This window comes from Chiroxiphia lanceolata, chromosome 12 (assembly GCF_009829145.1).
Source record: "Chiroxiphia lanceolata isolate bChiLan1 chromosome 12, bChiLan1.pri, whole genome shotgun sequence".
Taxonomy (NCBI): Eukaryota; Metazoa; Chordata; class Aves; order Passeriformes; family Pipridae; genus Chiroxiphia; species Chiroxiphia lanceolata.
The window spans coordinates 2,384,239-2,404,083 of NC_045648.1; the positions used below are offsets into that span (position 1 = coordinate 2,384,239).

Genomic DNA, 19,845 nt, shown 5'->3' on the forward strand with positions numbered 1-19,845 from the left:
TCCTTGCTGCAACAGGAACATTGTATGGATGGAGGGACCCAAACATCTATGTGGGATTTTCCTGGCTCACAGTCCCATGAAAGAGTGGACAGGGCTTTAGTGGGGCTGAATATGGTCTCAGTTTTCTGCTGGCCCTTGGTTTGGAGTCAAAGCCCCCCTATCTCCTGCAGATTCTTCTGCAAAGCCTGTTTGCTTTTTGATTCTTATTTTAGTACCTGTCAGGAGGATTTTTAGTCCTGGGTACAGAGCTTGCATCCCATGCAAAAGAGCTGTCCATGTTGATGAAGGAGCCAACCTTGGAGCAAAAGCTCTTCCCGAGTGTAGTATTTTCAATTGAATTGTCATAGACTGATTCCAGCTGCCCTGATCATACATTACCTTTGAAAGATTTAATTTAGCCAACAGATGCAGTTCTCATGGAAGCATATGATACATGCAGTAGTAGTGGAAACGGAGAAACACAAAATCCACTTTAAAACACTCCTTTAGTGTTGAGCTTTCTGCTCCTATTAGGTAATGATTAATAGACACAGAGGGGGAAAAAATGGGCTTTTATTATTTTCATCTGAATGTTAAGAGGTGCTTTGTGAACAACCATGATTTCAGGGACCGCTTTGTCAGAAGAATTTCATGGATGGTAGTTTGTTAAGCTGATTAATTGTTTTAATTAGTCAGTAAAACGCTATTTATGATGAAACATATGACACTTACAGAATTTGATCCTTCTTAGTCACAACAGTATATGACTAACCTCTCCTACTAGTAATTGCCTGAAACATACTTGGAAATTACATTTTATGAGGTTACCTTGAAAATTAACATATACAATATTAATTTTATAGGTGTAAAGAAACCCATTCAGTCATCTCTGCAATCTTAAACTGCGGCAATAAATAATTATAAAGGAAAATGAATTGTTTCTGTGAGGCAAAAAAGCAGGAGACACGTCTGTAGAGAGGTGCCACCTTGCAGAAGTCCATCCTTCTTGTTCTGAGAATGATAAAGAAAATGGGATTTGTACAAATATTATTTCTCATCTCCCTCACTGAGGGCTGGGCAGAGCCATTATGGTACCACAGCCACAGCTTGGCTCTCCTGATGTGGGAAAGAAGTGCCCTAAGGAAACCTGGGAGAAGGAAAAATGCTGAATAAAGATAAACTGTTTCATGGTGGGAGGAGCAAAGGATGAGTCTTCCACCCACACATCGAGAAGGACCAGATGTTGTCCGGTCTTTTGGGCTCAATTCTCCTTTCTCCTTTTCTCTCCACGTGGTGTGGAATTGGCTGCATGGAAATGAAAGCCAGAGGATTAATGTTGCTCGTTATTCAGCATAAAGAACTTGACTCATTTCCCTGCTCATCCTCAGTTCAGTCCCAGGGCTCCTGGTGGCTCCTGCCCCAAGTAAATCCCAAGGCTTCAGGTGGTGATCAATTCTGGGCACTATGATTGAATATTCCCTGCAAAACTCCTCTTCTGAGGGGGTTTTTCCCTTCCAAAGCACCTTCCTTTCTACCCGTGCCTGCTGAAAAGTTCTGCTGAGCTGGCACTCCTGAAGCACAAGTGACAGTGGAATGGGATGGGATGGGATGGAATAGAATGGAATGGAATAGGATCATTTAGGTTGGAAAAGGCCTTTAAGATCATGAAGTTCAACCATCAACTCACCACCACCACCATGTTCACCGCTAAGCCATGTCCTCAGGTGCCACATCCATGTGTTTTTTGGACACCTCCGAGGCATGGTGGTGACTCCACCACCTCCCTGGTGGAGTCGGAATAGAATAGAGTATTCAGAACAGAATAGAGTATTGTGCCCCAGAACTCAGGTTTATCTTCACAACTCTCTTGATTGCATTCCCCCATCCACTGGAGTTTCTCCTAACCCTGAACATCCCTAGTGGCTGTATTAGAGCCAGATAATCCAGTACATACCTGTCCTACAGCCCATGGATTGATCAGGGCGTGGTTGATGGCAGTGATCCAAGTCACATTGATTTGAGAGTGGAAGAGCATGAACTCCAGGGTGTAAAATAACCAGTGCCGTGGCAGTTCCCAGGTGTTTGGAGGGAACATGTTCCCTGTTCCCTTCCTAAATTACACGGCTGCTGACGTTCACCATCCTTAACAGCTTTAGGTTTGCTGGACTGTATTTTCCCCTCCTGTCCACACCTCACGGGTGTCTGTCTGTCTCTTCTGTAGCTGCCACCCCCTGTCTGGAGAGTGCAGCTGCAAGGCTGGCTGGGCTGGGCTCTACTGCAACGAGACGTGTCCCCCGGGCTCCTACGGCGAGGGCTGTGCCCTGCCCTGCCCCTGCCACAACGGGGCCGACTGTGACAGCGTCACCGGGGCCTGCTCCTGTGCCCCCGGCTACATGGTGAGTGCAGCGGGGAGTGCTGGGGGGGTCATAACTCTCTGCACACAGTTAAAGAGGATTTTAACCTGATTTCACATAACATTTGCCCAGAAGTGGCCGATGCACGTGTTCGTCCCCCGTTCTGTGATAATTCCACATCATTCTCCTCTGAGCAGTGTCAACTCACTGCTTCTGGTCGTGTATTTAACACCACTGCTGTAAGTGTATCACTAAAATAAAGACGTGGTTTCCCATCCTATATTCTAAGTCAAGACGTAACAAAAAGGATGTCAGGTTATTGTCTGCCTGGAAGAGCAGAGAAAGAATTCTCTTGGCCTTTCAGCAGGTTCCTTGTCAGTCACAGTGTGATTTTAATAGATGGAGATATTTTAAAGTGTTGCAAATAATAGAGCAATTTATGTCTTTTCTGAGCCCGTGTGGCAGGTGTCTTTTACCTGAGCATCAGAAGTAGCTTCAGACACCCTGAGGTAAACAAGCACTGCGTTTTAGAGGTGAGATATAAAATGGCTGAAGAAACCAGCCAAGATGAAACATCAAAAATTCAGAATTAACGATTGCCAGGTTGCAGGAGAAAGTATCAGGATGTGGATCCAGGTGTCCAGTCCTGCTACAGCTGGGCAGAATGGAATCCTCTCTAATAAGTTCCCTGGTCATCCAGATATGAAGCCCCTCTTCAGGATCACACCATGGAGGAGAAGTGCAGGCTGTGTTTAAGAAACAATGCTTCCTAAAGGAAAAAAATTACTTTGAAAAGAGAATTCCACCAAAATTCATGAGCAGTTGTCTTTCTGTGTCCTTAATTTTACGTGGTGTGTCCTCACAGGCCTATCTATGCATTTTCTATATTATTGTGAGTTATAATTACCGAGTTTATTAGAAATCAAGGGACAGGCAGCACAACTGTGTGACAAGATCCATAGTGGATGGGTCCTGTATGAGATTAGTGGGATGTTAAAGCCTGTTTAGCCTTCTTTCCTTCTAAATCCACACCTGAGGTTGTGATCACCAACTGGCATCTCCAGAGCTGTGTAGTTGGAGTCATGGCTTAAAGACACTTTTGTTCTCTGCTTCATGTCAGCAGCTGAACCTGAAAGTTGGAGCTTCCATCTGATTTCCAGGGGTTCTCTCAATGCCAGGTATAAAGAGATTTATTTAGGTGTGAGGGGCAGGACTCAGAAGTATCTGTGCAAGATACTGGTACTTAGAGGTGGGGAAAAAAAAAGAAGGAAAGGTCTTTAAGGTTTGATTCCCAACTCACGCTGACAGAAAACGAGGATTTATCTTCTCTGTACAGTGGTGATAGACAAGTGGAGGAAAGATGAAGGCGGCAGCGTGTTAGTAACAAATACAAAATAAAAGATACCAAGATCCTCCTTCTTATCAGGAATGCTGTTCAAGTTTGCAGCACAAAAGTATTTTGGGACCCTTTACTGCCCACATTTTCAAAAAACATACCTTGTCCAATATATATTGCCCCAAGGCAGCATTTTTGCAGGCAGGAAGCCTGGGAAGTTCCTATTGCATTGCTTCAAAACAATATTTAATCTCGTAATAAAGAGCTTTCTTGCATTGACATTTAAACAGCTTGGTTATTGAGGATAGCTCTATAATCACTGAAGCATATTTAGGCATTAGTATCATTGCTCTCACATAATATACTATAATCTCTGGCAATTAGTCCAGGAGGGGAAGTAAAGCCTTGAAATTGCTAATTTATTGCCTCTGAAGCATATTTGTCATTCGTATGCATGCCAGATGACTTGAGCTGCAGTGGTTCTTTCAAATGCTGCAGAACACAGGCTGCACAGAAAACTGGACAGGAACCTTTGCTTCCCACCCCGGAGTGTCCCACCGGGAATGCTCCTGGGCAGGGAGAAGGTGCTGCCTGCGGGGAGGTGGGAGATGCTGTGGGGCCAGAACCCTTCAATGACACACTCCAAGCCTGACTTTCCCTTCAGATATTCCTGCCTGGCTCTTGCTGAGGCAGCAGGAGCTTTGCCTGTGGGTAGAACTTTGCCCTTGGATTTGGCAAGTCTGGGAGCGGTGGCACAGTGACCCCTGGGTGCAGGATGTGTCCCCTGGCAGAGCTCACTGTGGAGTGGTGCTCATGCAGAGCTGGGCAGAGCTCATTATTCAGAAGAGCCATAAATGAATCCCTCCCTCTTGCTTTTTCTGGCTTGGCTGATGCAGCCACACGGGCAGGAATTTTGCCGTGTGATTGGAAAGAATAAAACCAGGAGCAACATCTTACGTTTTACAGAAATGTTTGATCTGCAGATCTTACAGAGCAGAGCAGGCTGAGGGGTTTCTGAGGAAGAGCATGTGATGGGAGATGGGATGTAACTGCAAAATTGAACTGCAAAGTCAGAGAGGTTGGACCCATAGGATTTTAGGAGTACTGGATGCCTGGAATACCCAGTGCCCAAGGAAGGACAGTATTTTCCTGACAAAGCACTCCTCCATCCCACTCCCCGGCACAGATGGTGTGTTTTTATCTGTGCCCTGTGTCAGGGCAGCTGGGCTGGGTTTCAGGATGAATCATCTGCTCTCACAGCCAAAACAGGGACATTTTGTTGGGATGCAGAACAAGCCATTAAAATCACAAAGCATCTGGTCACCTTTATTAAATGTATTAAGTGGAAAGGCAGCCATCCCATAGGTTGATGTGGATGTGAGGAGAGCATTTAATTTTTGGAAGTTAAGCAGATTCAAGTTGTAAAATAAAAATGTACCTTGTAGCTTAGAAAAAAAAATACATTATTTATTAGCTGTGACATTTCCAAAAATTCAAATGCCAAAGCTACATAGTGGTGAGCTTGCAGTTTTGGATAGAATTTCAAAACATTTTCTCTCTTTTTTTTCGATTATTATTTTGGGTCAGACTCAACAACCACATTTGCACATTTCTGGCTCTAAAACCAAATGACACCGTTGTAAAGCTGTTATTGGGTATTGGTACAGGGTGTTTATGTGAGGTTCTGATGTGACTGTGCTCACACCAGGGGATGGTCTGTTTTAACTCTGGGGGTGTCTGAACCGCAGAGCAGGACTGGGTGTAGATTTGACTGAAAAAATAGCTGAGAGATCTGAGTGATCCACAGTGAAACCCAAACCAGCCAGTTCTTGGAGGCAGCATTCAGGGCAATGCAAACAGGATAATAGGAGTAGAGGAGACAAGAAAATCTTCTTCCCCCAAATCACAGAGCTGCTCCCCATTGCTCCAGCAGAAGAGTCCCCACCACGGGCCTGTTGGGAGCACTGTGCTTTTTGTGAAGGGAGAAGAAAGGCTGGACCAATTTAACTGAGATGATTGCAGGGAATCACCATTACAAGCACACCAGTAGGGCACTTCCCTGGAGCTGGTATTTTACCATATTTAAGTATTGCCTCTCAGCACTGATGTGATGAATTGCCAGTGATGCTCTTCTGGGTGGTTTTACAAAGCCATTTACTGCCATCTGATTTGTGGCAAGAAGGAGCCTGGTAAACACACACAGGGAGTGCACAGATTAGCCTTAAAAAGTACACAGGGAGAGTCTTTACTGGTGGAAAATGGATCCTCACTCCCACATGGAAATGGTTGCTCCTTGCAATAAATTACTTTGATGCAATCAGAGGGATGGTGAGAGAGGTTTTACTGACTTGTACCTCCCCCTCCTTCCAAATCTTGCTCCGAGATACTCTTCTGCAAGCCCACTGAACTCAGTTGTGCAGGAGGGACATAAAAGAAATCAAGATGTGCCGTGTCCTCTCTTCTTTTGTTTTTGGTTCGTTGAATTTTATTCCTGTAATTCAATAAATGTGGTGAAGAAGGCCACAGGATATGAATTAAATATGACAGGAGACCACAGGAATCCTGACCTTGTGTCTCACAAGGAAATCTTGAAAGCAACCCCCTGCACGTACCTATCAGCATTTTAGCTGCTGAAGTCATTATAAATGCTGTTGAAATACAACTAAATTCACCTTCTCCATTGCACAGCTAATTGCAACTTCCCTGCAAACAGTGGCTATCTAGAGACCTCTTCCCGTGATAGGCCTTTGTTTCTTTATGGATGCTTTGTTTTCTTCTTTTGAAAAATGGATTTAACTTCAAATGCTTTCATTCTGTCTGTTGTGGCCAGGAGAGCTGTAGTTAAAACATTGCTCAGCCCGAGACACTCTGAGAAAACTTTGAGCACTTCTCTGTGGAACGTGCGGTCAGCCTTTACTTCAGCAGGCACTTAGGTCTATATTTCACCTCCAGATGACAGAACTTGTATTACTTTAAAGAGTTCATCTATTTATGCTGCTATTTTTTGAAGACCTGTCTGCTTTTATTGAGCCCTGCATGCTGGCAGGCAGAGCGGGCACTTCATCACCCAAATGAAAGAATCCATTCTGACATTTCTCTATCCCTTGACTATATTGGTAGATCCCACACAGGCCAATCACATACAGCAGAGTATGGAAACTGGAGCAGTGCTGACCTCCAACTAGAAGATTTTTTTCAGCTTTTGCAATGTTACTTGGATTCCCTAAGACCTTCCAGGATTTATCCCAGTGCTGTGCATCCACAGCCACTCACGTCTTCTGTTGGCGCTGCATCAGAATTGCCTTTTAAAAACATAATTAATGCCTTTCAAATATATGTCCTTATAGAAGTGCTTGTGGGTTTGGATCCCTGGCTGAGCTCAGTGGAAATCTGGGCACTTAAGAACTGAAACACAGGCTTAATCTGGGTCTCTAAGTCCATAATTTTGTCTGGCATGCCAGAATTTCTCAACATAATGTTTTCTCTACCACAGGGGTACAAATTGCTGCCAAGGTTTACATCAGAGTAAAAGTTTACAGCCTGCCTGCTCTCTGGAGTTAAAGTCAGCCCCTGGAACACACAATTAACTATAGCTGGAGCACTTAGTAAAAATAAGTATATATTATAGTGCTATAAAGCCATTCAAATGCACAGCGAGTGTATAACAAACTTTGTATGGGATAATCTCTCAGTCACTACAAAGAGCCACGCACAGGCCAGTCTTGGTCTACTCTGTTCCTACTCACTGAGTAAAATGACCAGTTTACTCTTCCAGAGAAATGAGGAGGACCATGATTTATGTGTTAGCTATAGGGTTCAGAAGGACTTTACAGGTCCAGTCTGTTGAGTATTCCACCCATAACTGCCTTCCTTCTGGCACATATCATATCTCTTGTTCCCTGAAGAAAACATACAGGAGAGAAAAAACAATCTTTCCCTCTCTGTTAAGAAAAATGGAAGCCCATTCTCCTGTCCTATACCTTTAAAATTCTCTCTGTTGTCTAAAAGAGAAAAAAAGTAAATAGAAAGGAGCACCTTATCTTCAATCGAATTTTCCCTGAAGGACCAAAGTCCCAGGTAGGTCTGGAGGAATTTGAAGAATCGTTGCCTGTAGGTGTTTTCTAAACACACAAGGTACAAATTTATCAGACTATTCCCTCTCTTCTACATATTTACTTTCATGATTATTCTAAATGTATCATTCTTCACCACTTCAGAAGGAAGCAGGAAAAAAGTGAATGAGACTTCTTTGTCTTATAAGCCCCTGGTTCGGTAGTAGAATTATTTTATAAATTTCACAAAATTCTCAACATAAAAAATGAACCTCAGGTTGGAGATAGCAGATCTGGTTTGGGGGCTTTAACTCATTTAAATGATCCGTTTCTCTTTGAGATAATTCCAAAAGTACTTCAGTGGAAGCTCATCTCAGAGCAACAGGGCACCTCATCAAAAGGTTTAAAAAGAAAAGACGAGGGGAAAAAATCTTCAATAGAGCCTGTGTCCTTTTATCCTTGATTTACCGAGCATATCAGTTACCCCCCTTTGTTAAGAGCTCTTTTCATTTCTAGGTATAAAATAAATTCAACCATTTTATCAAGATGTTCTTGTTACCAGCCACCAGTATAAATTTTACTTGCTGTAGGTGGGGGAGAGGTTTTCTGGCACAGCAGTTGTCCAATTAACTGGAGTATTACAGGCAGCAGGAATGGTTTGCCCAGCCTGGTTTCATGAATTACCCAAGTGCACGAGGAAGATGCTTTTTCTTCTCCCTGGTTTCTCATTTGTGTTCATGACCCAACATCTCCAGCTCCTGGTGAAGGGTGAGGAGCAGGGGAGAGAGCACAAGGAAGGGCACCCAGGTGGGTCTGAGCGTGGGTTGCAGCTGGAAGAGAATGAATTATTGATTAATAATGAAAGTAAAACAAGTTGTGGAGCTACAAGAGCCTTGTTTGCCACACATTTCTGTCCTTAGTCCCCCAGTCTCTCCTACCCCACTGCAGGAACACTGGCAGGTCTGCTGTGACACTTTACCTGGCAAAGGATACTCAGGTGGGCTCATGGACCTCAAACTCACATAATTCCCTCCCTGTATAACCAGATTAAAAGAACCATGGATCACATTCCCTAAAATGGAAAGGACTTTGCCTCAACAAACACTGAATATTAAGCCAAGATGTGGAAGAAATTGATTCCCGTGCTCCTGGCCTTTGAACTCTTCCCTGTTTATTGGTTTTCCCTGTTTCCCCCAGTCATCCAGTAGTTTTAAGTAGAGTTAATTTTAAGAAGGTTGGGAATATCCTGCTGTAGCCCTGACTTAATTCCTCAGCTACCCTTGAAGTCAAGAAACATGGACAAGGGAAAGGCAGAGCCAGCCCAGGAGGACTGTCCCTGGTGATCCAGGAAGCAGCACAAGAGGGAAAGTCCCTGCTTGGATACAGGGAATAGTGAGATGCAGCTGAAGAAACAGCAAAAAGACCTGGCAGATTCAAAGTGTTCTGAACAGATTTGAGAGGTTCATTTTGTCAAAGGCAACGAGAGGGAAATGCAGCCTCTTTGATAACAGGTATCAGTGTCAGTTTGAGGGCTTGGGGTGATGTGAAATACAGGGGTATGGGAAATTCAGCTAAAATAAGTGTAAAGAAATGGAAGCTGTTGCTGTGCCCTGGGAAACTGTGATGGGAGAAGTTAAAAATCGTATCTACGTGGTATTTGAAAAGTGGACAAAGATAAAAATCCTAATAATTGGGAGACAGTCAGTCAGAGCAGCACAACCAGGTCCTCTGCACTAACTGTGGCTGCATCCCAGGTACCTCTTTCCTCGTTTTGGTCTCTGAGGAATGCACCTTGCATTTTCTTGATGTCTTCTAGGCAGAGATAAGTCTGAAAGCTCATCTGATAAGTTTTTAAGCTTACAAATTACTTCACAAGGGGATGTGGAACAAGAAGTGGATCTCAAGCAGGCAGGAAAACCCTCTCTGTTCCATACAGCCTGAGAGTGAGCTGGGAAAATGTTTTTGAAATGAAGGAACTGCCACTTTCTCATTGGAGAGAAGTTTTTCTCTTAGATGGGCAGGAAATTGGAAGGCCTGAGTTTATTAAGAGGAATCAAAAGATCTCACACCCAGTGTTTTGGTGCATTTCTCACATAAATGGAGCTGGTCAGGGATCTTTTATACCTATCAAGGTTTTTGCCTATTCATAAAAACTACCTCTTAATATCCCTTTTCATTGATGACCTCTGAATTTTCTTACCCACTTCTCTGTACATACAAACCCCCATATTTATGTGTATGCAATGGCTGTACTTTTATTTTTTGTGGGCCCTTGGGACTAAAAACAGACTATAAATTTTTACATCCCAAAGCTGCTCCATCTGATCCAGGCCAGGTCAGTACAAACTGAGAATGATCTTCCTGGGCTGTGCAGTGGCTGCATGGAATGACTTGGTCTCAGTCCAGCTCCCCGTGGATCAGTGTGTCCATCTCAAACCCCATTTCCATCAGCAGCGACCGGCAAATTTCCTGGCACACGGAGGAGCCTCTTTACCATTTTCCCTTCACAAACCATTGCCTTTGGTCAAGCTTGGAGGCCTGGCTGTGTGATCCATTTTGAGGTCCCTGTAGGACTTTTTCTGAGGACAAAGGGTACAGGTAGTGACAGCTTTTGGAGCAGCCCTTCGTGGGCATTGCGAGCCCCCCGGATCGTTCTGCTCCTTTCCCACGTCGCAGGTGAAGTGGGAAAAGTCAGTCCAACCTTGAGGTGGCCCTGCCACGTGTCATCTAGGAAACAGTGGGCATCACCTCAATGCCAGGGAGCTGCATGTGGGCTAAACCTTAGCAGCTCACAAATGGATTCTTCTGGCTCTGCTGAATTACAGGAGAAAATATCCCCCATTCCGATCCCAACAGGGAAGATCATTATGGGGAGGCCACCTGTGTGTTCCCAGGCCTTCAGAACAAGCTACTCTCCTATTGATTTTGAAATCAGTTTTTTATATCAGTTTTATATGGGTTTTTTGTGTCAGTGCTGTCTGTTGGGCTTGGTGCTGCTCTCCCCCAGAGCTCCTCTTGACCAATTAGTCGTTTCCGCGGGAGCACCAGCAGCCACAGCCTTTGGGAGCCTGTGTTTTCCCAAACCCTGGCAGTGCTCCTGTCACACCTGGCTGCAGGAGCATAACAAAGGCTCTGCTCCCACCTCAGGGCATTTGTTGGATGCTTTTGAGCAGGTGAACTGTTGTACCAGAGTATTTAATAAGGTCATGGGATGCCAGGGCACAGTGGTTCTCCCTCAGTTGTGGAAGCTGCATCCCTTTCTTTGAATTCAATGGAACTTTTCAGAGCCTTTTATGAGCTATTCCGTTTCATTTTCTTTGCTCACTCTCTTGTCAATGCACAAGCTCCAGAAATTGTCTGTGACAGCTCAAATTCTACTTTGTCAGCCCAAGTTTACCTGAGCACAGCTGCTGCCTTCAATGGGATCGTCCCAGATACACAAGGGGGGAGTTTGCCTCAGTGTCTGCCTCTACTAATGAGAACTTATTCAGTCACACACAGTTTATAATTTGATAAGAACTCTGAGCAAGTCCCAGGTCTTCTCTTTCTTCTCATATTTACTTTTCCTGGGCTCTGCTGCAGTTTTATTTACCTGAGGAGCTCCAAAGTTTTCGTAAGTGGGTCCAAAGGAACCAACTTGGTACAGAAAGCCTGAAAGCCTCTGCCTTTGTTGCTGGTTGACATATTTCATGTGTTTTATCCTTAATTGGCAATGTGGCTGTGTCAAATTGCATTTCCGTTCCTGGAGCCTCATTCAGAACCAGTGGAGCTCAATATTCTGTTCAGACTGAGTTATTTGATCTGAATTTTGCAGAGGAATAAACTGCTTGCCAATAGCAGTGTCTCCTTTCATCTATTAGGCTTCAAAATGTGTATATCTTTATCCACACTATCTGTGGGTCCATGCATTAAAGTGTTGGTGGCTGGCTCTCCTGGTAGTTCAAACTTCAAACTGACTTCATTAAAACCACCTAAGGATAGGATGAAGTCACAGGTTAGTTTTGCATTTTAGTTCCTGTGCAACTATACTGTCAGTGGGAAATACTTCATCCTTTACAGACATGTGGAAATGGAAAATCCTGCTTTTGTTTCCTTAGGCCAAAGAGTAGCTGAAATTTTACCAGATCTTGAACGTCTTGGCTGTTGGAGTTTTGGATTTAGGAATATCTGAGAGAGCTTGAAGGGGATGTCTCTTGTCTGCTATGTGGGCCTGCCAGGTTATTTACCAGCTTTTCAGAGGGTACATTGCAAAGCCCATTAGCTTAAAGTTGATAAAGGTGACATATTTTCTTTTCTAGATGCTTTTTTTTTTTTGCTTTGATCCTTGATTCCTGCTGTGTCCAGCACATGTAGCCCCTCCTGGACTCAGTCCATGGTCTGTGGGAGCAAGAGTCAAAGTGTGCTCTGCTGGACTGATTTGAGACTGTGCTTGGACATTCTCCTCAATTGTACAGCACAGCTGTGGGAGAATTCTAACAGAAAGATTGCAAATAATGCAAAACTATTGGGATTGTCAGGATAGCAGCAAATTTGGGGAAAGGTTCCTGTTGCTGAATGAATGGGTGTGTTGAAATTCAGTGTTTAAAAATGAAGAGTAATAAACTATGGGAAAATAGTGGTAGGTAAATACACAAAAGGTGAGTTCTAATTTAATTCCTGCCATTCAGGGAAGGAGATCAGGCAATCACTGTGTGGAGTTTTCTGAAAGACTCAAACCCTCAATGAGTTTGAAAAACCCAAATGAATCTGGAGTGCCTGATAGAATAGTTACAATGATCAGGGAGAGAATAAAACAGGATGGAACCCCCATTTTTGTGGTATTGTGTAAATCCATAATATATCCAAATCTCAAATTATTGCACACAGCTTGCCTGATTCCTGCTTACAAAGGAGAGAATGGAAGGAGTGACAAGGATCATCTTTTATATGGAATGGCTTCTATAGAGAGTCACTTGATAAGGTGGAACTCGGCTCCGAAAGCAGATGGCAGAGGAGGATCCAATAGAGATCTGGGGAAGTGGGGATGGTGCAGGGAACATGGACAAGGAATGGTTATTTACTATTTCTAATAACACAGGAACAGGGGGCAGCCAATTAAATGATTGCACAGCAGGTTTGAAGACAAAGAGAGTGCTTTTCACGGAATGCGTAATTAAATTGTGAAATGGCCCCATAAAATGAGAATAAGAGAGTGGGATGGTTTTGCTTAGAAAAGGGGTCACCAAGGGTAGGTATGTGAGAGGTCTCTCACTCCACAGGGGAAGGGGAAGAAGGAAGGTTTGCCTGCTAGTTATCACAGTGTAGGAAGTTTCCCAATTAAAAATCAGGCAGTGGGTTTGAAGCAAGTAGATAAAGATGGTTTTTTCTCCTTTGTGTTTATAATTAAACTGTGGATCTTCTTGCCAGAGGATGTCATAGAGGCTGAAGGAATAAATGATACCTTTTATTTCCTGTTTTAGCTACTGTCCTTTTTGCAGAACTGTTCAGACTTGACAGCCAGAGCCCACATTTATTATTGCAAAAGAGTCAGGAGGCTACAGGTGTTCTCCAGGGTGGATCTGGGACTGTGCCACTCAGGCTGTGTGGACAGAGCAGAAACCATCTCTCATTTCCAGGCAAAGGTGCTTCCATAAAATAGCTGGGGCAGAATTGTCACAGTTCCCACAGGGGTCTGAAGGACCCTGAAGTGCTAACCTGTGTTTCCAAATGGCTCAGGCTGCTCTTAGCCACTGATCTGTGCTGCCCAAATGTGGAAAAGAAAATGATGGAACCTTACACAGTGTGTTAAAATCTTTCCTTTGCCACAGTGGTAACCCTGATTCAGATGACTCCATTTAAAAAAGCAGAAGAAAACAGCTTTTTTTTTTTTCTCTTTACCACTGGCATTCAAGGGCTGTGTCCAGTATTTTGCCATGTTTAGCCAGCTTCTGTCCCCCACCTGGGGAGCAAGTTGCTTGTTCAGGTACATCATGAAGAGCTTGTGTACCAGGGATATACTTCTCAGGGATATAAATACTTCCCACTAACTTGAAATAATGCACATGATGCCTCAGCTGTTTGACTTTTTGGGACATTTAATTGGGTTTTGGAGAATTTTAGAAAAGCAACTGATCAGAGTTGACTGTAGTGACAGCAGTGAGCCCCACAGATGTTTAAGTCTTTACAGCTTTCCCAGGGTTAAGTTTAAAATATTCTGAGGGTTTGTTCCCTGCCCCACCTGTGTAAATCTGCAGTGGCCCTATTCCAGGTTTAAACTGCTTTAACTAGGCAGGACTTGGTTATGCAGCTGGCCCCATACTGGACATTAGTAATCCCCCTGATACAGAGATGATTGACCTGCCCTGATAATCTGCCTGTTTTACCCAGTCTAAATCCAATCCCCTATTTTTGGAGAGGTTCCTCCTGGATAAATGTGTTTTCTGGTATTTTATTAGGTGAAAAGTGCTGACTGTATAAAAAAAAATCTCGTTCAGAGGTTGATGATCATCTCTTTTGCTCTCCACACTACTTTCCTTCTGAATACATTTAATTATATGATGCTGTATTCATTGCCTTGCTGACACTAAAGGGCTCTGCAGTTAAGCCTAAATACTAAACCAGGCAGATATTCAAGTGCTGTAAAGTCAGTTCGAGATGTTTTTGCCAGCAAGAGTCCTGCACTGATTTACAGGAAGCAAGAGGGAGGGTGAGATCTCTTGCCTGCTTTCTTTATTGAATTCTCTTTCTTTCTTTTAATGCCCATATTTAGGTGACTTGAACGGTAGGAATGGATTTTTTTAATTGCAGATAACTGAGTGGTATTGGGCATATTTTTAGTGCAAACTAGAAAACTGTTCCCTAGTGGTGAGGGGGATTATGGTGCTCAGAGAAATCCAGCTCAAGTTTGCTGACTTTTAGTATGCAAAATCCAATATTTTTAATGAAGGTTTTATTTGTGTTTGTTTTCACTTGATTTCATGGAAGGGAAAAAAAACCTCCCAAAGCTTAAATTTGCTGCCTTTATTCATCAGTTTTATTGTGCCAGAGCACTGTTCCTTTTGGCTTTATGGAGCATGTTGGAGTTCAGGTGCTGGAAGGCAGGAGAGGGGTGAGATTCTGTGCACCCTCCACTTCAGAAGGTGAATTCCCAGTGGATTCCCAGTGGGAGAACCTGGTCCTGGTTCTTCTGTGGCCTTACTGAAGGAGTAACGTGTTACACCAGTAACAGCCTGTAATAGGCCACCGAAAATATATTTGGGTTCATAAAATAGGAACCCACAAAGTTCAACCAAATTTTGTACAGACAGTTTGGAAAATAACAAGCCACAGTTACTTTGTGGTAACTTTTACTCCTCTCCCAGCCATTGCTCCCAGCCTTGCTTTTCAAAACAAAAACTTAAACCATTAAAATTAAAGCAAATCGTATTTAATAATGTAGGTGCTTAAAATTGACATTATTTATAACATTTTTACTTACTACTTTCTTTATAACAAATGAAGTTTCCATTTTGTTTGTTTGTGCGTGTTTTGCTGAATATTTTTGATCAAACACTGAATTTAAGGATTAGTACTTGTACTAATTTTTTGAAACTTAGCATTTACCATGAAATTTATTGTATGAATTAGCATATTAGCACAAATTCAGAGGTGAAATAAGGTGCTGACATCCATTTTTAAAGGCTTGTAAATCCTTGTAAGGTTACAGGAAGCAAAGAGAGAAGTTCTGCTCATTCCCAAGGGTATCCGTGCTTGGTCCCTATGGCATGTCCATGTTTTTCAGTGTGCCCAGAGCATGAGGTGCAGCTTTGCAGATGGCTCTTAGAGGAGTTTATGATTTCATGAAAGACTTTGGCATTCAGGCTGCCAGTGGTTGTGTCTTTGGCTGAGTCATGAGCTGTAAAGTCACTTTTGAAGTATAAGAAAACTCTTTCCCATCCCTTCCACCTTACCCCATCTTTCCCATGAAAAGGCCAAAGGGAAAAGGAGTCTGCATAAGGTAATTTTAGATGTATATCAAACTCCAGCACAGCTCCATCACATCATGTTACATGTAAAGGAGCATTTGTCAGTGCTCAGTGATCACCTGCCCACGGAACAGCCACAGGAACCTTCTCCAACCTTTTACTGCATTTTATCATTAGCACCAATAATAACCTCTGCAGGGAGTAATTAGTAACACCCAGAGGGGAAAGGAATTCTGCCAGAGGACATCATTATGTCTGGGGAACTAAAGATGCTGTGTAGTAAGGTCATGAATAAATGGTTTGAGTCCAGGGTGGAGGACAAGCTCGGTGCAAGAACAGTTTCCCGCTGCTGCTGAAGCTGCTGAAGAGCAGAGTCATTGCCACTGAACACCATTAAGGGAATTAGTTTGTTCTGACAGTTTGTGTTGCCGGATACCATATGTTTACCTTGAGGGAATGTTTGTGGAGAACCACTCTGGGTTAATTGTAAATGTCACAATTACATCAGTAAATATACAGAGGGGTGTCTGTGATCTGCATCGGTGCTCAGGCACCGTGTCCCGGCACGCCGGCGTCCCACGGAACGTGTGTACATAGGAATAGATGCTCTCAGGTGCTAAATCCATGCTGAGCAGCTTATCTGGGCTCACAGGCATCAGGCACAAACAGCCCCAGCCTTTGGTGTCTCTGCTCTGTGTATTGTTACACACAGAAGGCACTGCACCGTGCCCTTCTTCCCCTTCAGCGCCGAGCACCGAGCGTGGCTGTGCCAGGGGCTGCACCTCTAATTCACTGCCCAGACACACGGGGAGGGGCAGGGAGGGAATCACACACCGCTAAAAATCTCCCATTAGCTGGACTCCCATTGCAGGTTACCAAAGGTTCCAATATTTTGCCTCTCAGTGCTGTCAGTCCCCACCCCAGTAATCTGCAGGAGTGGAGGATTTTCAGCACCTTGACAGATTAAACCTCAAGAGCAAACCTGTCACACAGGTCTTTGTCATGCAAACTTGAGGCCAAGTTCAATAACATCCTGTTACTCTTCTGCATTGCGGAAGCCTTGAAAAATTGATTTTCTGTTTTGCCACTGAGTTCAGTGGAACCAGGCTTTAGCCCTCCAAAGGAATTGTATTCCTGTAGATTGTAGCTGCTTCTGAAATCCTTGATTTCACATCCTTAAATAGTCAGACTTTGAGATAGATAGACCAGGTATGGGTGCAGACTTTGCTGGGTGTTGTTGACCATTGCTGGGTTATTAACTCCCCTATTGGTCTGCAGTGCTTTTTTTTCCCCCCTTTGAAAATGCATTTCTGAGATTGAAAGGCCTGATCCAAAATGTACAGGAATAAATACAAGCCTGTGTATTGATCACCAGAAAAGGATTTTAAAGGGAGTTGGTCGTTGTTTACAGCAGGAATGTACTTTAAACAGAAACAAGAAATGTAATCTGTTAGGGCAACATTAATCCAGGGAAAACACTTTCTGGAGCGGCCAGAGCTTGTTAACACAGCAAACACCTAAGGCAGCACTGTGTCTTTAAGCTCTACTAATATTGAACAATAATAATTTTGGTGGAAGAAAATCTTCCCCTCTCTCCCTGAACAGAAACAAGACATATTATTGACTGCCATTGGGAAAGATGAATGCGCTGGCCCTGGGAGTCTATTAATATTTGATGCTGATGGATGTGAGCTGGCAGCTGAGTTATTAATGGGGTTTGGTTCCTTGGACCTCACCCACAATTCATAGGGGAGAATTAACCATAACACAAGGATTGGATGCCCAAACCTCTCGGGGTGCTGGGAAGGGCTGTGAGCAACAGGGAGTGTTTCTGAAGTACTTAGAGGCACGGAATGTCACAGGTGGGGCTGTTTACATCCCTGCCACCATTCATTCTGATTTAAAGGGGACTTTTTGGTCACCTTTAGGGTCACAGGATTGAGGTGCTCCCATCAGGTCTGGATTTCAAACAGAAAGAGGCTCACTGAGCAGCTGTGGATTTGTGGGACACCCCGTCCTTGGTGGCCCCTCCCACGCTGGGAGGTGTGTGATGCAGGAATGAGCTGCTCCACACCCAGCAGGGCATTTCCCAGAGCTGGACCTGACCCCACATCCCGTTGTTTTCCATCATTTATGTTAGATTTGACCCCTAAAATTAGAAATAATACATTGGATAGATGTCAGGGGGAGGTTTTGATAGACTGGGCCTTCTAAGTGAAAATGATGAAGAAAATGAAGCGCTTTGGAAAGTTTGTGATGTCCATATGGGTCATTCTGACTTGGATAATAGAGATGTAAAATATCAAGTTATTAATAGCTCAGTTTCTTAATATAACTTTAACATTTTCAGGGGTATATGTTTGATTGAATTAGCTACTCCTTCCTAGCAGGGATACCACATCCAGGCATTCACTGTCCTCATTAACCTCCCAATCTTAATAGAAAAAAAAGAGAATAATCAACATAAGGAGCACAGCTGTTGATTAATTTTACTAAATAGGATAGAAATATAAAGTGCCATATTGCAAGAGTGAAGATTCAATACAGCACATTTGAAATCAGTTTATTAGAATATATAACTCATTAACAGCTGGATAGACTTGTACTGCAGCATTATCCACTTGGGCAGGTGGTGAGAGGGAGGGAGAATTTACATATCTCTAACAGTACCTGAATGCATTTAATTTCCGAGGTCATTCTCCCAAAGCAAGTTCAAAATGTTAATAACAGGGTGTGCATTTATAATTAATAAAATCTTAGAGCCACTGCTATAGTTCAAGTGCATTTTCCTCTTATGTAATTAAGAAGTTAAGTGTATTTGGCAGTTGTCACTCAGAGAGCTCTGAAGGTCTCGCTTGTCAAACCTGGGGATAGAAATCTCATTAAGCCAGGTATTTTTTTTCAGTTTAGGTTTGTTTGCAAAGGAAGTGTGTAGGTGGTGGGCAGCCAGAATGCCCAGCCTCTGTTAGTCCATAAAATAAAGCACATTAAAGTAAATGCCAGAACTCAAAGCTGTCGTGAATAAAGATGGAACAGGCTGATGTTCAGCTTGTAAGAATCACAGAATCATCTTTAAAGTTGGAAAAGACCTCTAAGGCCACCAAGTCCAACTGTCAGCCCAGCACTACCACTGTGTTTACCACTAAACCATGTCCTCAAGTGCCACATCCACATGTTTTTTGAAGACTTCCAGGGATGGTGACTCCACCACTGCCCTGGGCAGCCTGTTCCACCCCTTTCTGTGAAGAAATTGTTCCTAACATCTAATCTAAACCTCCCCTGGTGCAACTTGAGGCCACTTCCCCACCTTATTGTCCTGCCACTCACCTCACTGCAGCCTCCTTTCAGGGAGTTACATCCCTTTGCTTTGGGATGCCCAAAGTGTGTTTGACTATGGAAAACCACAGAATCCGCCCCAGTTGGGCCCTGGGCCAGGAAGAACTGACCCCCAACAGGAGCTGCTCTGCAGTCACAGAACATCAGCTGAGGAATGCAAATCCACCTGCTGCCTCCACCCTTGGCCCAGGTGGTGTTTTAGAGGTGTCTGGATGTGGCACTTGGGGACACGGTTTAGGGGTGACTGATGGTTGGACTCGGTGGTCTTGAAGGTCTGTTCCAGTCTTGGTGAGTCTGTGAGTCTCTGGTTGGTTAATCTGCTTCCCAAGGGGATATTTTAGCTCCGCATCACTCTGTTCCACTTTCCTTTTCAAAGGAATTTTCTTCTCCTTCTGGATCACTAGTTCAAATCCAGATAAGGTCAGTTGTCATAGAAATTATTGGCAGTACCAGCAGCCCTGTGTCGGACGTGGAATGAGTTGGGAGTTTCATTCACACATGGTCTGGGTCCCTAAGTGGCACTAATTGGCTGTCTAATTGTCACACACAGGAGAAAGGCAGAGGATTGATTAGGCGTGGAGGCTGAGTGCCCCTCTGCCAGCCCAGCTTCCTGGAGCTCATTCCATGGGCATGCTGGCAGGGTAATGAGGGGCAGCGCGCTTTGGATTCGCTGGCTGTCGAGGCAGCATCTTTTCCTGCCAGGCCTTTTCAGGGGAGCTTGTTTTACTCCACCAAGGTCAAAGATAGCATCTTTTACAAACACTGCCTTCGCTCAAAAGTCAGGGGCTTGCAGGATTTGCTTGTGAGCAGCACATATTTAACCGTTTCCTTTGCTTCCCCCAAAC

The 19,845-nt window shown here is 43.8% G+C and overlaps 1 protein-coding gene across 1 annotated transcript in view; it reads left to right on the forward strand.

Annotated features, from left to right (window-relative positions):
- The window catches only part of MEGF11 (multiple EGF like domains 11), a 268,042-nt gene that overhangs the window by 191,084 nt on the left and 57,113 nt on the right, over positions 1–19,845 (forward strand). Inside the window, 1 exon segment of the mRNA XM_032699606.1 lies at positions 2,201–2,375. Within this exon segment, the coding sequence (XP_032555497.1) occupies positions 2,201–2,375 (175 nt within the window).